General features: G+C 39.9%; 1 protein-coding gene across 3 annotated transcripts in view; it reads right to left on the reverse strand.

Annotated features, from left to right (window-relative positions):
* LOC128851416 (chloride channel protein C-like) overlaps positions 1-24,109 on the reverse strand; it is an 87,127-nt gene that overhangs the window by 9,576 nt on the left and 53,442 nt on the right. For 2 of the 3 annotated variants that reach the window (XM_054060160.1, XM_054060161.1), the window contains one exon: positions 11,826-12,005. In XM_054060160.1, coding sequence (XP_053916135.1) covers positions 11,826-12,005 — 180 coding nt within the window. Of the gene's footprint in view, positions 1-5,338; positions 5,468-6,131; positions 6,240-11,825; positions 12,006-24,109 lie in introns of all 3 variants that reach the window. The other variant, XR_008448793.1, reaches the window with a different exon arrangement.

Consider the following 24,109-nt stretch of genomic DNA (forward strand, 5'->3'; position numbering starts at 1 on the left):
CATTCACCAGGATCCCCAAGTCCTTTTCTGCAGATCTACTCTCAATTCATTCATCCCTCAGCCTGTATTGGTACCAGGGGTTGCCCTGACTGAGGTGCAGGACATTGTACTTGGCTTTGTCGAAACTCATAAAGTTCACCCAGGCCTACTTCTCAAGCTTGTCCAGCTTGCTCTGAATGGCATCCCATCCCTCAGGTATGTCGCCCATACTACTCAGCTTGGTGTTGTCTGTAACCTTGCTGAGTGTACATTCAATATTGCTATGTCATTGATGAAGACATTAAACTGTACTGGTCGCAATGCAGACCTCTGAAGGATTCCGCTTGTCATGGATCTCCATCTAGACACTAAGCCCTTGACAACTACGCTCTGGATGTGATCATCCAACCAATTCCTGATCTACTGAACAGCCCACCCAACCACCAAATCTGTATCTCTCCAATTTAGAGAGAAGTAGGTTGTGTGGTACCATGTCAAAGGCCTTACAGAGGTCCAGATAGAGATGACATCTATAGCTCTTTCCTTGTCCACTGATATAGCCACTCCACCATGGAAGGTCACAAGGTCAGCTAGGCAAGGCTTACCCTTGGGGAAGACACATTGGCTGTCTCAGGTCACCTCCCTGTCTTCCACGTGCATAGCATGGATCTGTGCCATGATCTTCCCAGACACAGAGGTAAGGCTGACAGGTTGGTAGTTCCCAGGGTCTTCCTTTCTACCCTTTTAAAAAATGGGTGTGATATTTCCCTTGTTCCAGTCACCAGGGAATTCACCTGACTGCCGTGACCTGTCAAATATCATGGAGACTGCCTTGGCAACTACATCGGTCAATTCCCTCAGGATTCTGGGATGCATTTCATCACATCTCATAGACTTATGTATGTTCAGGTTCCTCAGGTGGCCGTGAATCCAATCTTCTCTTATAGTGGGAAGGACTTTTGTTTCTAATCCCCAGATTGTGGTACATCTACTCAAGAGGTCTGAGAAGAGAGGTTGCCAGAGAAGACTGAGGCAAAAAAAGTTGTGGAGTGCCTCAGCCTTATCCTCATACGTTGTTACCAGTTTGCCAGTCTTGCTCATCAAGACAGGTATGCTTTCTCTGACCTTCCTTTTCTGGCTGACAAACCTTTAGAAGCCCTGTTTCATCACCAGCCTGTGTATGCTTAGGTCCAAAACACTGTTCATTCTTGTCCATAGACCAGGCTTCACTATTTTCCACTTGAACATCATCAGCTGGAATTTAAAAATCAGCTACATTGACCATGAGCTGAAAGATAAGAAACGTTTGTTCATCATCAGTGGTTTGTTGGCTGGTTTTGGCAGTTTGCAATTTGCTCAGCTCTTACCTAAACCCAGCAGGGAGTCACTTACCAGGGCTTTGGGAAGTGTGAGAGAAATTCGGCTAGTCAAAAAAAAAAGCACACGCAAACACAATGACGGAAATCATTGGAACATGTCTGATAAGAATCCAAGCCTATTTAAAACTGCCATATTCAGGAGAAAAATGAACATACATTATTTCACTTGGACTTCCAGAAGTAATGCTTCAGAGGTATAACAACACCACTCTTTGATGTTTCATACAACATCCTTCCTATCACATCATCAAGCCTTAGAAAGCAGACCAAACATGTTTCTTGCACTATTTTGTGAGGTTTAACAGGAAGTGTTAGGATTCAGACTTGGACTCTGCAATTGTTCGTTTACTCTTTATTTATTTAAGAAGGAAGAAAACCCTTAAGTAGGGAATCTCATTTCAAAGATACCCTGGCAAAGCGTTGCAGTAGTTTCATGTGCTCTATCTGTTAGAAAGCATGCATCATGAAGATACACCTAATTAAGATAACACATTATTATCCCAATATCCACACATCAGACTTAGCATAGAAGCCAGGAATTAAAAGTATCTGACAGTTGATTGTATCACTCTTCTTTGCAAGATGGCTAATTATCTGAGGAAACTACAAATTCTAAATATTGGGGGAGTGACATAAAAAGAACTGCAGCTCTGAAGTAGCTGCAAATGAGCAGAATGAAGATTAAAAGGTGATGTCACTAGCAAAAGCATTCAGGGCAAGAGTCTCCCAAACTGAATGGATAAAATGGCTACGCAGTGGGGTGGAGAGAAGGGAGGATTAGAGAACCTGGAGCATCATTGTTAGCTTGCTTCAGAAAGCTTTCTGACAATTTAAAACCTACTGTCTCAGGGCTTGTCTCAGACAAGTATAAACCTGAGTGATACCAATCACTAAATTTTGATAGATGTCAGTCATTTTGAAAACAAAATATAAGATCAGTAACAACTAACAATAAATTGGATATGGAAATAACCAAATATGGCACCCTGAAACCATTCATGGTCCTTCATCATTGTGACATCTGACTAGTGTAAATTATTCTATGATATTAATAAGGTTTTGAAAACTTGCCACAGCTAAGACTTAGTGTCTTGTACCTTTAGCTTTCACAGCAGTCAAAATGGAAGGAGGGTTTAGAGGATTTTGCAGGATTTGATCACTGCTCTGCTCTCAGCAGAAGTTCTAGCATAAGCATGCAATGCTTCCAAGAGGGCACAATGAGAGAAACTTTTTACATGGACTGTAAAACGTAAATTTTATTAAGAACTGTTGTTAATATATGTTCTTGGTAAGATAGTAGCTAGTATACCAAATGCATTTTTTCTGACTTCAAATATTGTGCCTTTTTTTAGATGGTAAAAAAAAAAAAAAAGTACTCCGCACGTGGTGAGCAAGATGGTAGATATGGATAGGTCATCACATACCAGGAACTGTTCCAAAATCCACCAAATCTTCATCTTTCACAGAAAAATCTCAGGGCTACAGGGTTGTTTCAGGTTAGACAGCCCAAATCATTACTGTTTGCTTAATATTTCACTCTTCAAACGAAAGAGTTTTGAAATAATTTCTGCTATTTTACACACAAGATGATAAAAAGGTCATTATCAAGTACTGGTCTGAGGTTTTCCAGAGCAAAGATCAAATCCTGTCCGTGCCACAGCTTTTGAGAGGATGCTGAATACACATTTAATCTCTGCACCTCAGTTCTCAAATGTAGAAAACAGGGATTTCTTCCAACTCAGAGATGTGTTTTGAGGTTAATATTCATTTCTTAAGTCACCAGCTGTGTGGTTTTATGGGAACCATCATCAGGGTGAATGAGCAGACAGTAAGTCCACAGCCTCAACATGAAAATGCAATGGCAGCTGCAAATAAATTGTAAATGCAAATAGTATTTCAAACCTAATGAAAGGCTAGATTTTTAGAAAATTATAAAGTCTTGGGATAAGACTTGTATTTCCCTACAAGCTGGCTTCTAACCAGGCAGATTTTCAATTTCAGAGGAACCTACCACACGTTTAAACAACAGGACAAGTATGTGATCAGTCTTTCCATTCGCACACCAGTTTTCCCCATGCTTATATTTGATTTCAACATTTAACAACACTCTGCACTTGCCTAAAAGCCACCCACATGCTGCAGTGAGGCTGCATATGTTTTTAATTTGGTTTTTTTTAGCTAGCACACAACCTCTGCAGCACTCTAGTTTTCCCTCCAAAGGGTTCCATCACAAAGTCCTACAGCACCTGCACAATTATTTGTATGGCCAAACAGGCCTACTAATTTTAAAAGTGTCATGTAATGTTCTTTGGAAGAAAAGTTTTGCACTTCAGATAAGAAATAAAACCACTGCCACAGACTCTATAAACTTTCCTGTGTCATGTTATTCACAAGCTGAAGAGCCCCAGGACCCTGAAAAGGCATGGGAGAATCATAACGTCAAGAGCTTTTGTTGAAAGCGCTGGATGCCATTTATTTTAATAGTCAAGATTACTGTATAGTATATCATTGAAATTAACAGGATCAGATTTTCAAAAGCAGGAGTCTAGACAGTAAAAAACAACGTGCTGACAGATTCTGCCCTCTAACATGAAAAACAAGTAATCAAAAAAGCACTTTGGTATTGCCACCAACTCCCTAGTCTATGCACCTAAAAAAAAAGTTTTTAAGTCCCTAATGTGCTCCTCCACTTTTTCCTTTCCTAGCTGAGTTTAGACGCAGCCTTCAAATTACTACCAATAGCATTTCTAGCTTTGATTACACAAGGTAGAATCACCATTGCCCAGAACTTATAGCAAAGCCACGGGAGGAGAAAAGGGTAAAGCTGTCCACGATCCTCTAGTAAGAAACAGAACCTCATTTTTATCTCCAATTATTGCATGAACTTTGTAGACTTGTGTTTGAGTGAGTAACTTTGCATTCCTGTGATCTAAACTTAGCAACCTCTTCACAACAGTGCCAGAAGTCTAAGGCTCTCCAAGAAGCTTTCAAATCTATATCAGTTATTTCAAGAGTGCCAGCAGGAAGGCTGTCACAATATTAAGGTCGATATCATTAAACTCAGTAATTAACTCACTTCATCTTTAACTTTCCATTTTTCCCTAAGCTGTTGCACCACATTGCTTATTGAAGGCAAGTAGTTCTCCTCTTGCTAAGAAAAATAAAGGTATTGCCTTATTAAACAAGTGCGTGTGGACTCTCTGCACAGATGCACAGGCACACGCCTTGAGAACAGTGTTTCATTAGTCCCAGTTGGGAGGGCAGATTAAAGAAAAACACCAGAAACCATACCTACAGCCTGACATATCTATGATATGTTCCAATGCTACATCTCCTTTCCCAGAGCACACATCAACATGCTGTAGTCAGTTTTGCTGAAGTGCTTGGCAGAAAGCATTCCTGACTCACAATAGTTTCTGTTCACTGAACTGACCAGAGGCGAGTCGTAACTAATAAACTGCCATAAAAATACACATACACACACCACTTTGGATCAATGATTTCTCAGCTAAAGGATGTTACTGTGTAATACAGCTTTAAGTTTTCAACTTTGTCATATTTTCTAAACTCTGATCTCTTCAATTTACTTTCAGTTATGTGACATTCCCCTTTAGTGGAGTGAAAGCATGCATTAGCTAAACAATGTGGTTTGGATTTAGTGTTCCCATGCATCATTGTGAAAATGTTTGTCTCAGCAATAGTGTCATTATTGTTACTGGGAACATCTGCTCTACCACGTCTTCTGATCGTGGAAAGCAAGAGTATCACACTTCCCATACCAGTTTACAAGCGGGGAGATGAAAGCAGGACCATGGAGTAGGAGGTGTATGAGTGCACACTGTGCTGTACCTGGCTTCCTCTTACCACAAAGGAAGCAGAAAGTGCAGTGCAGCAAGAACAGCAGCAAAATAAACATTGTAAATACCAATGTAATTTGGCTCCCTCCACTGGTAATTCTTCTGACTGAACTGAGGACTAACCTGAGGCAGAAACCCTCCTCTCAGGTGCAGCTCTCCGGCAGTTCAGCTCCATTAGACATTCTTTGAGTAAGAATTAGAGTGGGGAGTTTGCTGCTGATCAAGCGGATGTTTAGTATCTCCCCTGGGTTTCTGAAATGGAAAGATGCAACCCTCAGTGATTTTCTCAGTGCACTGAAATAAGTTTCCACATCTAGCTCTGTGTGAGCGATGGAGTCCTGCTGGGTTCGCCAGGAGTGTCACAGCAGTGATGCTGTGCTCTGCTGGCCCATGCAGCTTGGCTCTAGCCAGCCGTGAATTTTTAAGGAAACCTCACATGAGTTGCAGACATGTGTGTGATTATACACAGCAACAGGCTCTAATTCACCTTTCAGAATAAGATTTTCAGAAGTAATTAAGCTTTATTTTAAGATGGATAATATCTGTTTTCCAGAATATTAGAACTTTTGAAATGTCTTCAGATGGGAAGCCATGCATGCAGTCATTGGTAATAACTACACATTCCTGAAAGTCCAAGTTTTTGTAACTTTTCAACTGCAAGAAGACCACAGCTTTTGAACATATTTCTTTTACGATTTAGAGAACCAAGTTCTGGTTTTAAAAGGATCTTCGATTTCTGACTTTGTTCTGAAAATGGGAATTAGGCACTTGGAACACTTCGCATATATCAAACAAACTTAGTTTGAGTAAGGCAATTACATAGTCAATACATTCCCATACAGCATATCAAAATGTGTAATAAAACAGTTCAAACAAAATTAACATGGTAAACTGCAAAGATTTTTGACAAATTTACCTATGATATTTTTATTGAAATTTCCTTTTGGCCCAAGAATAACAATTTCCATCAACCACAAATGCTGAAGTTTCGGTAAATTTGATGGGTGGGAAGAGATGGGGTTTCCTAGGTGAAAAAAATAGAAACAAAAATGCAGGCACAATGCCAGAAATATCACATCCTGTACTGAAGTAGCAGAAAACCAAGTTTTACCCAATCCTGCTTAGATAGACATATTCTGTACAGTCTGCTTACAGTCAGAGGTATTGTGGCTTCTGCATAATTACTTTCTCCCAATCAAATTAATTCAAGGAAAAAAACATTTCCTTCAGCTAAAGGATAGACAAACAGAATGCAGAGTAACAGCTAACAGCTGTGTAGGTAAGAGTGCAAAGGTAAAAACAGGGAATCCAGCCTTCAGCCTTGCATTAGGAAAGCTAAGTATAGGACAGATCTCAGAGGTTCATTCATGAACAAAATGGCTTCTTTGTTACGGTAAAATTCCCAAACAGGTTACTCAGTAGTATTCATCAACCCAGTAGTTTCTCCAGGAAAATTTTATCATAGCTGTGTTCAAGACAGAAATTAAGGTTGCTGGGCAGCACTCCAGCTTCTAACTCTCTGCATCACTTCTCCTCAAAGGAAATGGAGGTGACAGATCCTGGCTTAACAAGACGCCAGCATCCACCTGCCTTTCTTCAGTGAATACCGGGAGGGTTTAACTGCAGTAAGGAAACCCCACTCATTAATTTTCCTTGGCAAAAGTGAAGCAAAGGCACCACCAACATCATAACAGTCCCTGGGAGGAACACAGTATTCATCAGTCACAAACACGCAGGAAACCTACATACGACAAGGGATCAACAGCATCTTTGAAAAAAAGCACCTATGTAGATAGCACATTGTCATCCATTTTGGTGGAAGAAATCAGAGAGTGCACACATGCATGTGGAGGGAAATGACCGTCACGGAAGGATGCACAGCATGGTAGCAAAGATGTTGCTGATGATCATGAAGTATCATCACCCTCCATGTCATATCCTAGCTGTGTCCACACTCAGGGAAAAGAGATTCATTCCTTACAGCTTTCCTCCTAAAATCTTCCATGTCTTCTGTTTTTACTGAGGTTTACTTTATAAAGCAACCTCTGGCAAAGAAAATGGAGCAGCAAAACACAAGTGATGATGTGCCTAATCTCTTCATTATGTCAAAGAACCACTTCATTGCCCCACAATGGCCGTAATACCAGTACATTTTAACATATGTGGAAGTGAAAAAAATAGCTCTTTTTCAGTTTCAGTCTCACAGAATTTAGGCAGAAAGATAACTATCTTTTCCCACTGGAGGAGGATCTGGAGGAGCCATAGACTAGAGCAGCCAAGGCAAAAGAGAGCCAGGGGACCTCCCAACAACTCTTCAATAAGCATTTACAGCCTCATGCAGCGTCTCTGGCAGAAACTTCCTGGGAAGGAAGGCAGTGGTCCTATCCTCAGGTCTCTCTGAAGAATGAATTCCACTTCGGGTACGCTTGCTTCCCTCACCAGTAGGGCACGCATTTTAGGGCATGACATTTATAGCTCTCAGCAGACTCTGGGCTGACACGTTCATAACAGTCCAGCTCCCTTTCGGCAGTTGTGTGGGGGAGACAGGGGAGGCATTTCAGCTGCACTACGAAAGAACAGCTTGTTTTATTCTAATGTGCAAGTATCACGGTTACTGTGGGAGAAGTGAAGAGGGGAAGCCAGTCCCTCAACCCTCTGCCTTGCACACAATCATCCTCATCAATTCCATGCATCAAGTTCACCAGCTACACATTCCTCAAACTGAATTCTGCAAGGATTTCCCAGGCATGACAGAGCTTTGCCTATGGCAAAGTGTCAAAAGTATTACTCTAAGGAGATCTTTGTTTTGGAAACTTGCTTCTCAGCTACAGTTTTATTCCTCTTTAACAATTTTAAAGCCAAGGAGTTTTCTTTAGTAGGTGCTTTTTGGTTTAGTCTCTACTGCTTACTCAACTAGGGAAGACAACAGCTTCAGATTTAGGTCACCCATGTAAAAATGTGTTTAGTGATCTCATCTTAATCCCCAGTGGGTAACCATCCAGATCACTGAGAGTAGGAGGAAAGTTTGGCTCCACTAAGGAGACCTGGAAGATTTGGGGTAGGGGTCTTTTCTTGGTTTTAATAAAATTGGAATATCTGGGTATTTGCTACAGGCCAGAACTGAGGTATATTTGTAGCTCCATGCAAGTTCCAGCCAACATTGCTTTGGCCACAGCGCTTGCTTTTGGGAAAACTGACATTGACCTTTTCTTTTCAAAGAGTTAAAATCATTTGTACATATTACAGAACATAACAACACTTTGTCCTTGTACAGCAACTCTCATCACTACAGTTTCCAAGTGTGGGCAGGTACTGAATAACTTTTAAATTTGTTCCAAATTTACAGTGTTTCATACACGCTTATTTCATAAGAAGAAACAGTACAGAAAAACACATAAATGAAGAACAGCATTAAAAATTATGAGCTGCTGCTGCCCTCATGCAAGGTTAGCAGATTCCTTGCTTCTTACCATTCATTAGCTTGTTGTCTCCTCTTTTTTTACCTAATAACAACTTTTTTTTTTCTAGGGGGAAAAAAACCCCAAACACATTTGAGCATCAATAATAATGCCCAAGGCAACTCTCAAGAAAAACATCATGACAGTTACCCTTGCATCTTCTCCAAACTACGTTTTTTAAAACATGCCAGGCAAGCCATATTTCCCCCACTTAAATATCATTGATACATAAGATGGAAAAATAACATACTTTCTCATCCTGTGGTTGTCACCACCATGTGGGATTGCACTGGATCTCACAGAGTAAGACGTTGAACAGAATCCTTCTCCTTTAAGGAGTCCACAGCATTTCTCCTCTTGGTCTTAACAGCTACGTGCTACAAGAACTGTAATTTTATGAGTAAGATGGAAAACTCGAATCCTAACTACTTATGGTTATGCATACAATAATTCCATGAAACATCACATTTTTGGAGACTTGTTTCAGAGGATGACTGCAGAGCATTCCCTTCCTGGTGTCAGTAAACCCCACTGGGGACAAGGCACACAGAACTAATCACACAAGAGAGGGTGTTGTCAGAGCACCCCAGAACGCAATGCTTGCTCCAGAGAACTTCTCTGCGTGGGTTTCATTGGGCTGAGAAACCGACTAGCCAAAAAAGACATTTGCTTCTTCTTCATCCACCACTTAAGACATCATCTTCATTTTACTCAAACATTCTAACAACAGTTCATTTATGCTGAAAGTGACAGGGAAACAAACTTCTTCATTCATCCCTTTTAAGGCTGTAACAGAATGTATCATAAGAAAGCTCTGGATATTAAACAAACTACAAGCCTACTAGAACTGTGAGGTAGCATCAGCTTCTCTTTAAAGGTGCCTCTCTTTAGGATGTGCTAATGATGAGCCTTCCTTTCCTGCTTTTTGATTGCCCGCTCGCCACTTTGCTGTGCATTACAAAGCACAACAGTATTTGCATGAACTCAGTATGCTCCTCAGCAGCCCTGAACTCTCACTGCAAGGTGATTTGGTGCATCAATAAGGAAATTTTGAGACCATAAATCAAATTCAAAAGGAACTTTGGCTGTATCTTTTGTTAGTGTGCTTTCTAGCTTTATTGCCTTGGACAGCTGAGAATCAAAAGGACTCTAATTTATGCTGCATAGTATCTTCAGATTGGTGTAGGCAGCAGAATACCACTCAAATTCAGGTTTTAGTGCCTTAGCACATTTCTTATTAATAATGTTTATGATAGCATCACCGTGAGGGAACAAGTATACATATCATATACAAGTATTTGATACTGCACATTATTCCTACAGGCCATTACTGCTCAAATTATTTCCACTATAAAATTCTCATTCCAAGCAGATAATTCTCTTCCTAAAAGGTGCACATAAACTTTCACTTGTCAGTGAAGGAAGCTCATAAAATTTATTGACTATTCACTCCCTTCCCATTGTCATGCTCCAAAAGGGCAGCTGACCACATTGCTATGAGGTAAGTTCATGTGATCCATCTGCCAGTGGTTCATCCTTGAAAATTTGTTATAAAGCAGACAAGTCTGAATCAAATTTTCACTGATGATGCACAGATGACATTTTTCCCCATCCAGAACAACAGAAGAAAATACTTTTACCCTTGTTTGCTCACAGATAGCTCCCAATTGTCATGCAGCTAGGGCATTAAAACAGAAGTAGATTAAAAAAAATTCTCTACAAGAAAAGATGCTAGAACACTACAGTCATTCAGGATAAAAGATGCCATGCAAATATGAAAAATGATGATATTACAATACAAAACTGGTCATGTGTTTGTATTACAGCTATTAGAAGCATAATTCATAGGGTTTTTCTGATGTACTGCTGTGCAGTGGGAGTTACATAGGCAGTGTGAGTTACATATGCATCTTCTCCTTTCCTCTAGGATACTTAACATGGAAATGAAGTCACTGCCCACCCCACTTATGACCCATGATTCAACGCACAGTCTTAAGATACCTTCCCGAACTCACTCTTGTATTTGTATGAAATACAGTACCATAAATACTTCATTTATCAAGAGATTTTTATATGCCTCTTGAGAGTCCTCCATATGGCAAGGATTCCTTTAGTCTAATTCTTGTTTACCCTAGCATGTTACTTCCAATGGCTTTGTTGCTTATCTTGTCTGTGATATGATTTATATTAACTCTTTTCCCGTAAAAGCATGCACTAATGAAATGAAAAGAAAATGTGAAGAGCAGGCAGGACAGCTTTGAATTGTCATGGGACATTTCATGCATAAATAGATTCACATCCCTTTAAACTACTGTTTTACTAAATCTTCAAGGCTTTGAAAGGCAATTTTCCCTTTTCCTACAGTTCCCATAAGATCATTTAATTGGTACCGTTTCAGTAAACCCCTGATGCAATGTATAACCTTGTACTAGAAAGGACCTAGTTTTTTTTTTCGTTAAAGGACATCTGCTGTTCACGCTAAAGAAAGTAGAACAAGTTTCATAGCCACCTGTCCTGATTACAGCTGAGACAGAGTTAATTTTCTCCCAAGTAGCTAGTATAGTGCTGTGTTTTGTATTTAGTATGAGAATAATGTTTATAACATAGCGATGCTGTCAGTTGTTGCTAAATAACGCTTATACTAAGTCAAGGACTTTTCAGTTTCCCATGCTCTGCTGGCGAGTAGGTTCACAAGAAGCTGGGAGGGAGTATAGCCAGGACAGCTAGCTCAAACTGACCAAAGGGATATTGCATACCGTATAACGTCATGCTTGGTGTATGACTTGGGGGAGACTTGGCCACAGGCGGGACAGGAGCTTGGGAACAGGTTGGGCATCGCTGGTCAGTGGGTGGCGAGCAATTGTGCTGTACACCACTTGTTTTGTATAGTCTTTTATTATTATTCCTTCTTCCTTCATTGTCCTATTAAACATTATCTTATTTCAACCAATGAATTCTACTTCTTTCCCCCCAATTGATTCTCTCTCCCATCCACTGTGGGGCAGGGAGAGTGAGCGAGCGAGCGGTGGTATTTGGCTGCCTGCCAGATTAAACCATCCCAAATAACCTTCACAAACAGATGTTTAAAGAAAAAAGAAAAAAAGCAGTCTGGCCAGAAACATCACATGATATCAATTTGATAGCATTTTTACCTTTTAATAGTTCCCTGGAACACCTCTGCGTGGTCTGGCTTGGGCCTGCAAACCACTGGGAATGCGCCATGGCTTGTAGTTGCAAGAAGCCGAGCCAAGGAGGCAATATTTTCCTTCAGGTGAAGGACTCTAACCCCAGGCTCCATGACGTCCCTGGCAGAGAACAATTCCAGGTTTAACCTGAAAAACACAAAGGAGTCAGCCAAAGGATTATTTAGTAAACAGGAAATGAGTAATACTGTACCACGTTAGCATTTGATAACTTCATAATTTGTTAGTAAATTACTTCAAGATGGCAATGAATCTGCTTTATTTGCAAATGTGAAAAAAAAAAGTGTAATTACCCAATAAAACTGCTTATTAAGAATCGCCTTTCTTTGGGTGAGATACATGATAAACTCAACCATAAGCATTACATGGTCATCGTAGATGTGATCTCGTAAGATTCATTTATCAATTAGCATTTTTAATCTGAGCTGAAATCCTCTGGAATTCTGGCTGATATCAAATAGTTTAAAGTGAAGCACTTGGTGGAAATTCAGGCTTATGCTTATCATTGCAATAGGGTTTTTTGCAGCAGTAGCAGCTACATGACAGCCCCAAATATAGCTTACAAATCAAATACTGATTTTCCAGTATTTTCTAACCCTTCTTAGGTTTTAGGCAAAGTTTCAGGAAATATGAACATATAAAACTGAAAAACATGTGCACTCACTATTTCTGTTAGTAAGGTGAAATGAAAAATAAAGATACTTTCTGCAAAATTCAGCAGTACTTTCTATGGAATTACAGTAAGATTCTGACAACTGAAAAGTCAATGAATTCTAATTCTAAGCTTGTTTTATATTTTTTTAATTTTCAAAGAAATACATTAATTATTCTGTCATCTGGACATATCATAAGCCAGAATCTCCAGTTCAGACACAGGCTGACACAAACCACAGAGAGAGACAACTGGAGTACAAATTTGCCCACATCCTGGTTTACCAAGGTACCTTTCATTCCTATAGTAAAAGCAACTCTTGCCATATGTTGTTAATTATTGTCCTCCCTCCTGAGACACACGAGGTTCTTTTTTCAAGCTAGATATGATGGTTTGTGATGTGACCATCTCCGCAAAAGTAACTGAACTGAGAAGACAATGCACTACTTACATGGCACCTACACTGTTGTGAAACAAGTTTCTTCTTCAGAACTTGAAAGGATTCAAACGAATACTGAAAAAGAACAGTCATATGTGCCGAATCACGTCATACCCATCCGCAGTTACATGAAACTGACTGCAGGCAATGAAAGTATGGAACACCATCTTATTACAGATCCCCGTTTCAAGGGATCAGAACACCAACTCATGGAAAAATTAGCCTCTCTGAACCACATTTTGCTTTTGAGTTAAAATGAGAAGTAGCAAATCAAAATGGCTGAGTGCAGAGTTTAGTATTCAGAATTTAGTGAAAACAAAACCAAAAAAATCCCAAAGAAATGGTTTTTTTAATTCTTAATCTCACTGAGTGCTACCATTTGATGCAGTACAAGTGATGGAACTCAATGGGAAGCACAGATGCTGCTCAGAAAGAGTTCCTGTCAGAACTGGGCCACTGTCGCTGTTTGCTGGTAGACCACTCCACTAGAGAAATTTTATTTTCCTGGATGAATACATTCCTTTTCATCCTCAGCATCTTTTCCATCTCCATAGGCCAGATAAAAAAAAACAAAATAAAAAAAAAAAATCTGTATTTGCCTTGCTTAAGCTTTGTCTATAAATACCATATGCTGTATTACTATTAAAAGTACAGCACAGTGGACACAATGTGAAAACATGATTAATGATAATAGCTACATTCTGAATCACATTAAACTTGTGTAAAGCCTTGAATGATTTTTAAATATGAGCAATGTGGACACTATTACATTCCAGCAATTTCTAGAGTGTATTTCTTAGCACTACGTAGGTTTTCCATCTTCACAGTTTTGCTTGGTTACTCAGAAAGAAAATGTTCCACATTATTGCAGAAGCCCACGAAACATTCTTAGGTTTTGTCAAAACAGTCATTTGTACAAAAGCAAAGGATGGCTCATTACACGGTTCCGTGATCTTGTCTTTGTCTGAGATTATAAAGCGTCTGTATTGTCTACAGTAACTACAGACCTGTTGTCATCGCTCAGCTTTTTCAGATGTAAAAACACACTAAGGACTGGCACTGATTCACTGCTCATTGTCAGTGATATTTCTTTCAATTAATCGTCTGTCTGTTGCTGTAAAGAATAACTTTCCTTTGGCAGGGAGGCGATAAGCAAGCAAAAGAGTCATTTTATTAAAGACTGTTACAAGGCCAAGGCACCTTTAAATAGAACTGGCTAAAGAAAGCCTTTACCAATATACTGCTGCTCAGAAAAACACTAAGCCAAACTGCAGTTGTATCTATAGGATCATAAGAATCAAGGCATGTTCAAGTCAGAAAAGACCTCAGCAGTTCACTAGTTCAATCTCCTGCTCAAAGCAGGCTAAGCCATAAGCTCAAACTATGTGCTTGGGCCTCTCTCCAGTTGTGTCTTAAAAACCTCCATGGATGAAGGCTGCACAGCCACCTCAGGCAGCCTGGGCCACGCCCCCACTGTTTTCCCAGTAAAAAGATATTTCCTCATACCCAGTACAAACATCTCTTGTTTCACCTTGTGCCTGTTCTTTCTTTTCTTCCCACCATGCACCACTGTGAAGGTCATGGCTCCATCTTCTCAGTGATCTCCAACAGTTATGGGGCAGGGGAGGGAGAGGCAGTGGCACATTGTTAGGTGCCTCCAAAGGCATCTCCAGGCTGAGCAAGTCCCAGTCCCGCAGCTTTACAGCACAGGTGCCCCAGGCCTAACCATTCTAGACTGACAACATCTGCAAGACTGATGAAAGCCTCCACCAAATAATTTATAAAAATGTTAAACAGGTCAGGTCCAGGGACAGACCCTGCAGTGCTCCATTTGTTAGGCCTCCAGGCAGTACATAATCCATTAACCACCACCCTCTAAGGCCAACCATCTAACCTGTTATTTTACCTTTGGTTTGTTCAGCTTCTGAACTGTAACCTCTTATTTTGGACACAAGAACATGATGCAAGACAGCATCAAAAGCCTTGCTAAAGTCACGGTAAATGACATCCACTGTTTTTCCCTCAAACACAAAATTAATCATTTCTGCACAGAAGGCAATCTGATTATTCAGATGTGGTTTACCTCCCATCAATTCATGCTGACCATTCCAAATAACCACCTTCTCCTTCATGTGCCCAGAAACCTGTTCCAAGAGGATTCACTTCATGATTTTCCCAGTGACTGAAGTGAGGCTGACTGACCCATAGTTTTCAAGGATGAACTTTGCGTCTTCATTGAACACAGGTGCAACACTTGCCTTTCTGCCATCATTTGGTATCTCCTCCAATCTCTACAATCTTTCAAAGATGAAAGACGGCAGCCTTGCATAGACATCAGACAGCTCTCTCAGTATCCTTGGATGCAGCCTATCTGGTCTCATAGACTTCTATGGCTCAAGCTCTCAGAAGTAGTCTTTCACTCAGTCCTTAACTATCATGGATGTTCTCCTTGAATCCTTAAAACTACATTCAGAGATGTGGGAGGCCTTGTTGGTAGACAATGTAGCAAAGACGACAGTGACTGTGTCACTTAGGGTTGCTGTTACTAAATCATGTGTTCCCTTTCATCTGCTAACAGAAGCAGAGGCAGACCTGAAAGTGGAGAAGGGTCTGCCAGGAGTCACAGGTCTCCAGCCTTCCCCATCATGGCAGTTTCCATTTAGCCCCCACCACGCACCACTGTCTCCTGGGGCCCCTCCTTCTGTGTAGCTGGGTAGTCAGGCTGCTGTTAAATAGGTGCTCGATGTGCCTTTACCGGGATCAGCCTTCCCAGCAGCAGCCAAGATCCACAGGGCAAAGGAAACTGACAGAATCCATTGGTGGATCCCTTCTCCTGCACCCAACTACAAGCCCTACCAAATGCCTCCCAAGGACGCTTTGCTTAGCCCGTGAGCACCATGGCTGCTGCATACTTGTGTTCATGTAACAAAGCCCTCGGTTTCACAGTGCAATTTCATGCAAGCAAGGACATTTCATCCAGCACTTTTAAAATGCCTTTTTATACGGAATAATGAGAGGTATTTGCATTAGGATTTTACCAAGTAGATCTTTCTTAAACAATTAGATTTACCTCAAGGAGAGACACAAGCCGTAGCCACACTACTAAAATAGATATAGTGCAAATTTTTCTCTTATGTGACATGTGAGAACATTTTCTACCAAAACGTAATTCACTATAGTAGCACAATGTGGTAGAGTATTAAGGCTGTTTCACTAAAGTCATGATATCCAAGTTTTAGGTTCCTTACAAGAATACTTCCATGAGACTGGATATAACATGGAACAAAAATAATCTGCCTTATGACCTAACTAAGACAGTCATTTGGTAAGAAGCCAGTATTCCTGAATAGTAAACTGTCTTGAAATGATTCATGGAAATGTAGTTCAGGCCCTGTTGCTATTAAATCTAATGGAAGTTTTCCCACTGAAATAAATTGTTATGGATCTAACCATAACAGACCTCATCATAACATGGAGATTTCCTCAGACAACACTCAGTACAAGAGAACTTTTCTTCAAATCGGGCTTAATCTATATTTTATGCAAGTTTCAAATGATTAAAAGGACTCAAAGGAGGTGGGAGAGAAGTATAATCCTAACTCAAACACACTCCAAAGACCAAGGTGCATGAGAACACAGGCAGTGCTTCTTACTTGGATTTATTCACAGACCTACCCTCAGCTTTTTTAGCTGTCACTCCCATCCTCCTCTTTCTGCATGGAGGATGTTTACCCATTGACTCGCCACAGGCTGTCCTGCTTAGGACAGCTCTAGGTTTTATTTGGGCTTCTTGTAAACCATTTTTTTATTGCCTTGACTGGCCATCGCATTTTGCATAAATAGTTCTCAGAAGATTGTTATGTGGTTTGCTTAACGCTTGCAGCAATTTTTAGTCTGAGCATAGTCAGCACTGTGAAGAACTGAGAGGGTGGACTGGTTAGCTTAAGTGAACATTATCAGGTTGGAGGTCATTAAAATTACTTACCTGTGTTATAAACATGCCCAAGCATTAGAAATATTCAGTTCCAGTTTCTACTATTTGTGCATTTTCTGAGATGAGGGATTCTTTTTTTTTTTTTTTAAATATACTTCATTTGGCCAGAGAAACTGAACAGATTTATTTCCTAATTTTCGTTCTAGTATAGACCCAGCCACACTACTAAGAAGCCCTGTAGCAGCTACTACAATATAAATATAGTTTATTTATATTAGCTTTCTTTCAAAAGAAATCCCTTTCTGAATAAACTCACAACATTGCAGGAAACTGCTTACGTTTAAATCCAGATTTTTTCTTTCTTAAAAAGTTATTAAAAAAAAGTTTCTACATACTTGTCACAGACCCACCAATTTTGCTTTCAACAAGGCATTCGGTAAAAGCCAAGCTATGAAAAAGCTTATCCAAAAGTTACATGCCAATATTGATCTCACTATATAATAGAATAGTTTATATGTACTACACAAAAGTTAATCATGTGCAGATGATGGAATTCAGTAGTTTTGCAAGTGAAAAAAATGGTTCTTTAAGTATGCTCACACAATACTGCTGATATCAATAAATGGAAACAAAAAGTTCTATAAAACCTCCCTGCTCTGGAAAAGGATACCACTTAAACGGAATTAATTTTAAAATTTATTTGCTCCACTCAGTGCTAACCCCCAAAATAGACACATTTATACAGATTCAAAGTTAAATTTGACCAATAAAATTACCATGTGCATTGATGTAAGCGCATGCATGCTACCGATCTGCTTTCATTTAATTAGATATATTTAAAATCAGTTTTCAGTGGAACTTTGCATGGCAGGCAAGGCCTACAGTTCCTTGCTGTCTCTATTTCAGTTGAGCACTAAACTGAGTGAGAAATTCTTCTAGTTCAATCAGGAGCCAAAACTTTGGCAGAGTTAGTCTCCGTTCAGTATATCTACAAATATTTATATTGACTGTAAGACAACAAGCTTCCCAGCATCCCCTGGTCCTGGCTCCTTCAACATCCTTAAATAAGAGGGCATTAAGCTATTTAGTCTAAAGGTCTTTTGATAGTACAGCACTTAATGTGAAATGTGTTGTTTGGGTTAGCTGAACATCTTTGTCACTTATTTCCCAGAGAGGATTTGAAAGCTATATATGTTTAGTAACTCCTGTATGCTAAAGGCAAATGGATTTCCACGTAGTCTCGTAATCGCTCTCTAATGCTTCAAAAATTGCAAAACAAAAAAAAAAAAAAACAAGGAAAGATAAGAAAGCTTCTATATTTTGGGAAAGAGACAGCATGCAGTGGGGGGATGTGTCAAATGTTGGGGGGAGGGGGGCGCGGTGCCACCAAGATCTTACCTCTCTGTTCCTTTATCCCTTACAAAGTTTTTCCCACCAGCACTGTCAGTAAAAAATACTACCAAGTTAAAAAAATAGTAGCTCCTACTCTCTTTGCATAGATGTAGCTGTTTATACAAGAACATTTAGCTTTAAAAAAAAAATTAATTATGTTGTTTTTGAGACCTTCAGATAAACAGGTAAAGGATCGTTTAAGTGGCTGGAATTACTCAAACAACAGCCTAAAAACTTTGTTCCACCATGTGTGGAACTGTAGGTAAAAACATAAAGGTCATAGTACTTGACTTAGTATTGACAGTGCAAGTCCAAAACCAAATTTACAAATTCTATCTAGCAGCCTCCCCTAGCTATGTCAGCATGAAGAGAAGTACAGGCATCTAAATATTCACAGCTGCTGATAGTGCCGGCTCACTTCTTCCACCCAAATCTGAAGGCATCTAAATTCACTTGGTGTTTGCATTCAGAACTCTGCATTTCCCCACCTGATTAGTAGTATGCATGGAAACATCTCAGTCCAAACAAGCAGATGTCTGGCACACAGCTGCTTTTAGCCCTTACACATATATCGACAGCACTGTTGAGTCCATCATAAGGCTCTGCACAAGGGCCATTTAAGAGCAGCGTCCAACAAACATGACCAGTAGAAGACTACATTTGGTTGAAATGTGGGAGATCCAAACTGGGTTCAGACACAGGGGACACTGCGGCTCCCAGATTCTCAGAGTGTCAGGAGCAAACACCCTCCACAGAGGCTGCTGAGCTGACTGGTCAGGAAAGGAGGAACCCTGTAAGCAATGCTTAGCCAGCTCTAAAGAGAATACATATAAATGTGTATAAATATACACAGAGAGAAAGATCCAAAGACAGATTAGCTATCTTGGTGTCTATTGGGTGGACATACTACTTATTTATTATTACTGCATTCAGAATGGGAACGATTCAGCTATTGTTGTATTTTCCAAATTACTATCAGCCTGCAGGAATTTTTTCCCAAAAGGAAAAAAAAAAAAAAAAAGTGTTAAGCTTTTGTTAAATCCATCTGCCCTGGCACTATAACCAACCAGAGGCAAAGAAAGTAATTTCTCAAAATGACACCAGTAAAAGCTATTTAAATTCAAAGAAACATGTCAAACAAACTTCCATAGGAATTAGAGACACAAGTAAATTGAGCACTAAAATAAATACCTCGTGATCTTGCTTATAACCAGACAAATGAGGAAATGCATGTTTTCTGGATGGATCATTGCAGAGCAATTTCTAAGGGAAATTCACAAAATACTAAGCTGGCTCTTGCAGTCTGAATGCAATGACATGATGAGTTTCTCACAAACTTATGCCAAAAAAACCTAATCCAAGCTGGAAAGGAGGAAGGAAAGCTCCTATGAGACAGTTTTTATAAAAGCTTCATTCAGGGCCTCCGCCCTCATGTACTGCACCAGCCACCTTAGATTTTCCACTCTTCCTTGTCCAAGAAAGCACTGACTGCTATATTAAAAACGGTAACTTTAAAAATCTGGTGAATAAACAGTGGCAGCAATACATGTTTTAATAATCACATTATCATATGACCTTTTACAAAAAATGAGATACAGAGATTTATGTCTAATAGATGACAAAATGAGTAAATTCAAGTAAGATAGAAAGGAAAAAATATGAAAAAGATTTCAAATTTCTCCATCCCTCCAAGAATCAGGCAGTTCCTAGTGGAAAAGTGTAGTCAGGTTATTACAACATAATATTGGGTACCTGGAGACACAGATTACACTCTATCCTCAGTCCAGTAAACAGAAGGCTTGACGCTTATAACTAGGATTTCAAGCAAAAGCACTTCTTCCCACTGTACAATAAATCTTGTTGGGAAGGGCATTTAACCCCTCAAACTTCAGCATTCTCATTTCTGGAACAAAACAAGTCCACTCCTTACACCACAAGCACACTAGCAATCATAATTAATTTTTCATAAAAATACTGTAAGCTACAACTTTCTACATATATTAATCATTTTTTAAAAACAAATTTCTTCAACTAACCCCCACTTCTCTAAGTACCATTCATGTGCAGCACATGTTTTTTCCTAGGTTATGACTTATGGCAAGGACCCACCACTACAAGTGGAGAATATGCTTGTGGTTGCATCCCAATTAAAAATAAGATCATGGATGCTGGTATTAATTATCCGCTCTTTCAGAAAATGAGTGGTGATCTCTCTGCACCTGACATTTATAAAGAAACAGATCCATATATGCACCTTACATTCTGAGAAGGGATTTTGTGTGCCTGACTTGCTTTCTTTCTCTCCTTCCTTATCCCCAACACTAAGACTCAGCTTCCTCAGGGACTTTCCATGGGCTTGTCGCTTTCATTTCCCATTCACCTACTGTCACAAACCCACATATTAAAGGGTAGCAGCTAATAAAACTATGCTCTTGGCTTTATAGCTTTTTATAAAACTACTCCATTCTGTGATGGTATTTTGCCTTGCTTCTCCTGTGGCTTTGTGTACACTTAGTGCATTGAAGAACAAGCCTCCTTTGCGACTGTGTGAAATAGCGTGTAACAGCTGCTTAAAATTGATATTATTTTTAAAAGGGTATTGAATTTCTCAAATATGCTGAAATTCATTAAAGTATTTTGTGCCATCTGTTTCCTCTTTGTAAATAAATAACTCTTTCCATCATGACAACCACTATGACAAGTTACTACTAATAGTTAAAAGGGTGTAGCAACACTCACACAACAGAAAAATGACATGTGAACAGTAAAGAGAACCCCTTTCATCCTAAAGCGAATTCAGAAGCAGTCTCCAGCCCCAGAATGAAGATGATATCCTTACATAACTCACAAACACTGAGGTATAACTCTTACATAAACCATGTCTGTGTTCCCATACACAGAAAAGACTCCCAGAGGACTTCAGCCAGCTTTGAGCCAGATCCACCATCTCTTGAATGAGTTGTTGTTCAATGACATCTTCATGAGATCAGTTGCTCTGCCATCTCAGCTGGCTTTCCGGTGGGGTGCTGGCTTTAAGCAGAAACTGTCAGTATCTGCCAGATGGTGGCCAGACACCAGAGCAGACTTAACCAATTAGTGGAATACCTCATCTGATGGCTGGATGTGATTTCTTTTTCTGTGTGTGTGCACCCTGCACCTGCACTACCACATCTGAAGGCTGCGGTGGTACCCATAGAGGCAGCCTGTCCTCCCAGGTGAGCCAAATGGGAGTCAGTTTCCTTCTCACTGGGCCAGCAGAAGCTGTTTCAAGTTTCCCGCAGTTGAAAGTTGCTGTGTGCATGGTTTATGTAAGGGCTTGTAGGAGCCAGAGTGGCTCTCTTGCTGCCCACCAGCAAGCTGTGAAACACAGGTGATTAGTTCCAGATGCTGCTTCAGAGCCTTTCCTTCTGCGGAAAGTGTGCAGAACTCGCTCCCTTTGGTTTCATGCGACTCCCCAGGAATGGAAAGCACACCAAAAGTCAGAGTGGATTTGTTGTCCCTCTGTTAATATCAGGGAAGGCTGCAGCAGCAACTAAGACATCTGTGGAAAGACTTCCTACTCTGAAGGGATCTGTGTTACACTCAGTAGCAGTGCTTTGGCATAAAAGGGCCAATTCAGGATGAACCTTACAGCAAGAAGCAGAACCCCATATTGAGTTCCCATCTACTGTCACAGCATGGTCAATACTTGCAGCAGGTTTGTGAACCAACCCGATGAATGTTCCATTTAGACTGTAACACGGACCTTTGCCTTGGATAGATAATAGAAGGACTTTGTGACAGAAACCAGAGGAATAGGATAGTTGCTTCAAAATTCACTATATTTGTTCCACCGGTTTGTGTCTCCACATTTTCTCCCTAAGGTTTTGACAAACTGCATTAAACCAGTCTTTCAAACTTCTTATATGTTTGTTTCTCTTACAAATCTTGCTACAGGAAAGCCATTTCTCTCACTGCTTCTGATAATTATAATAAAAGCAGATCACGTAGCTGCATCTAACTGATAATTTACAGTACAACATCCACTGTGATCAATCAGTATATAACCTTGGCAGAACTTGCCACGTACATTTTACATATTTGGGGACAGAGGGAATGCAGCTTTAATTGTTAATGAAAAAAAAAAATGGAGTGATAGAGAATCTGAGCCTGAAGTTTTCAGACATCAGAAAATAACATTTTTTAGAGCCTGAAAGCATTCCAGTATAAAACACTTTGGGCACAAAGGTAATTATGCAAATATATAGGCCCCATTTAAGCTTAAAGTATTTACAGGGTCCTCCAAGGATTTCAGTCAGGCAGCTTCTTGGCTCATCTTCACTATCCTTGTCATTATTTTTCTGTATTCATGCTTCTATTGTATACACTTAGCTATGAAGAGTGCTGTAACTACCAATACATTTCCAAGTGCAGCAGGTCAGCAGTGAGCTATTACTCAGCCTTCAGCCCTTTCTATCAAAGGAGGGTACTGCTGGCCAGGTCTCTGTGAGACCTCTTCTCAGCCAGCTCAACACCTGCTCCTCACCCACTGCTTTGTGTGAGCCTGCAGCTACTAATCCTGAGGCCACAGTGCCAGCTTGAGCTCTCATCCTGGGCATTTTAGGAAAGAGAATGGCCAAGAGTGGGAAAGGTTTACTTTAGGTTGGAGAAAGGGTTTTATCTGTTGGTATGTATTGTAGCATGAGAAGAATGATTTGTTTCATTTGTTCAGATTCTGCCCTAAAAATAAACAGTAATGTAAACCAGAATCTTGGACATCTTTATATGGTTTTACCAACCTTAATAAAGTAATTTTGATTCATGTAGTACCTTTAGATACTAGCTTCATTAAATAGTCAAACTTTGAGTAGTTAAAAAATCGTCTTCTAGAGTTCAGAAGAAAGGCTTTTTGTTTAAGGACTTGATGATACTTGGCAAAGACAACAGACACAGAAAGTCATATGAGCAGTCACTTCCCTTCAGTTTTCTCCTTTCCTCCACATCGCCATCTTCCCCCTGCATCATCTGAATATTAATATTAATACAATTATGCTGTTTGCATGTGACTTTTTTCCTAAGAGACTTTATTCACACCTGGACACTGAAATCACTTCACGCTAAATTTGAAATTCTGGGGGAAATTTAATGATAAAAAATTCTGAGAAATCAATGTCTCTGGTCTCTGAAGATTAACACTGAAAAGGCCCATTAGGTCATTTTTGTAGATCAATATGACTGAGTCTTGTTTTTTCCCAACATTCTGTAAAGGGAGATAATCAGATCTCCTGAAAACTACAAAGCTAAGTAGCCTTGTTCACCACCACCTGTTGCATAGCTAAAAGCACATCAATAATGTGAGTATTTGGGTTAATATACAGCAGTAACTCTGCACAGGTGGAAGTTTGCCTTTCATGTATGTTCGATTTAAGAGTCTTCTCCATAGAAATTCACGTGCATCAAGATATCATTTTTTTTTTAGGAGCAGTTCTGGGTAATTTAGAGCCAAGCACAGTCTGAAAGCCCAAGCACAGTTAAGCAAGCCAGTACCAGGCTCTTCCCAGGCTAAGATGATTGCAAAGGGAGACAGGCTAGGATTTCCCACAGAGATCTGTAGGAGCTAGTGCAGAGCCAGGAGAGAGTAGCAAGTCCTTTCATCCATTCCACATGGGCACCACTAACCCCATATTAAAGTCAAAGCAAGGCCATGCTGCTGTTCTTTCACACACATAAAGGGACATCTGGCTCTACTACAGTATTTTTGTCAGACCAACACTGCCATTTAAGGCTCCATATAGTTGCTTCTCAAGTAATGGGATCACACTAAACTCAAAATCCAA

The sequence above is a fragment of the Cuculus canorus genome, chromosome 2 (assembly GCF_017976375.1).
Source record: "Cuculus canorus isolate bCucCan1 chromosome 2, bCucCan1.pri, whole genome shotgun sequence".
Lineage (NCBI taxonomy): Eukaryota > Metazoa > Chordata > Aves > Cuculiformes > Cuculidae > Cuculus > Cuculus canorus.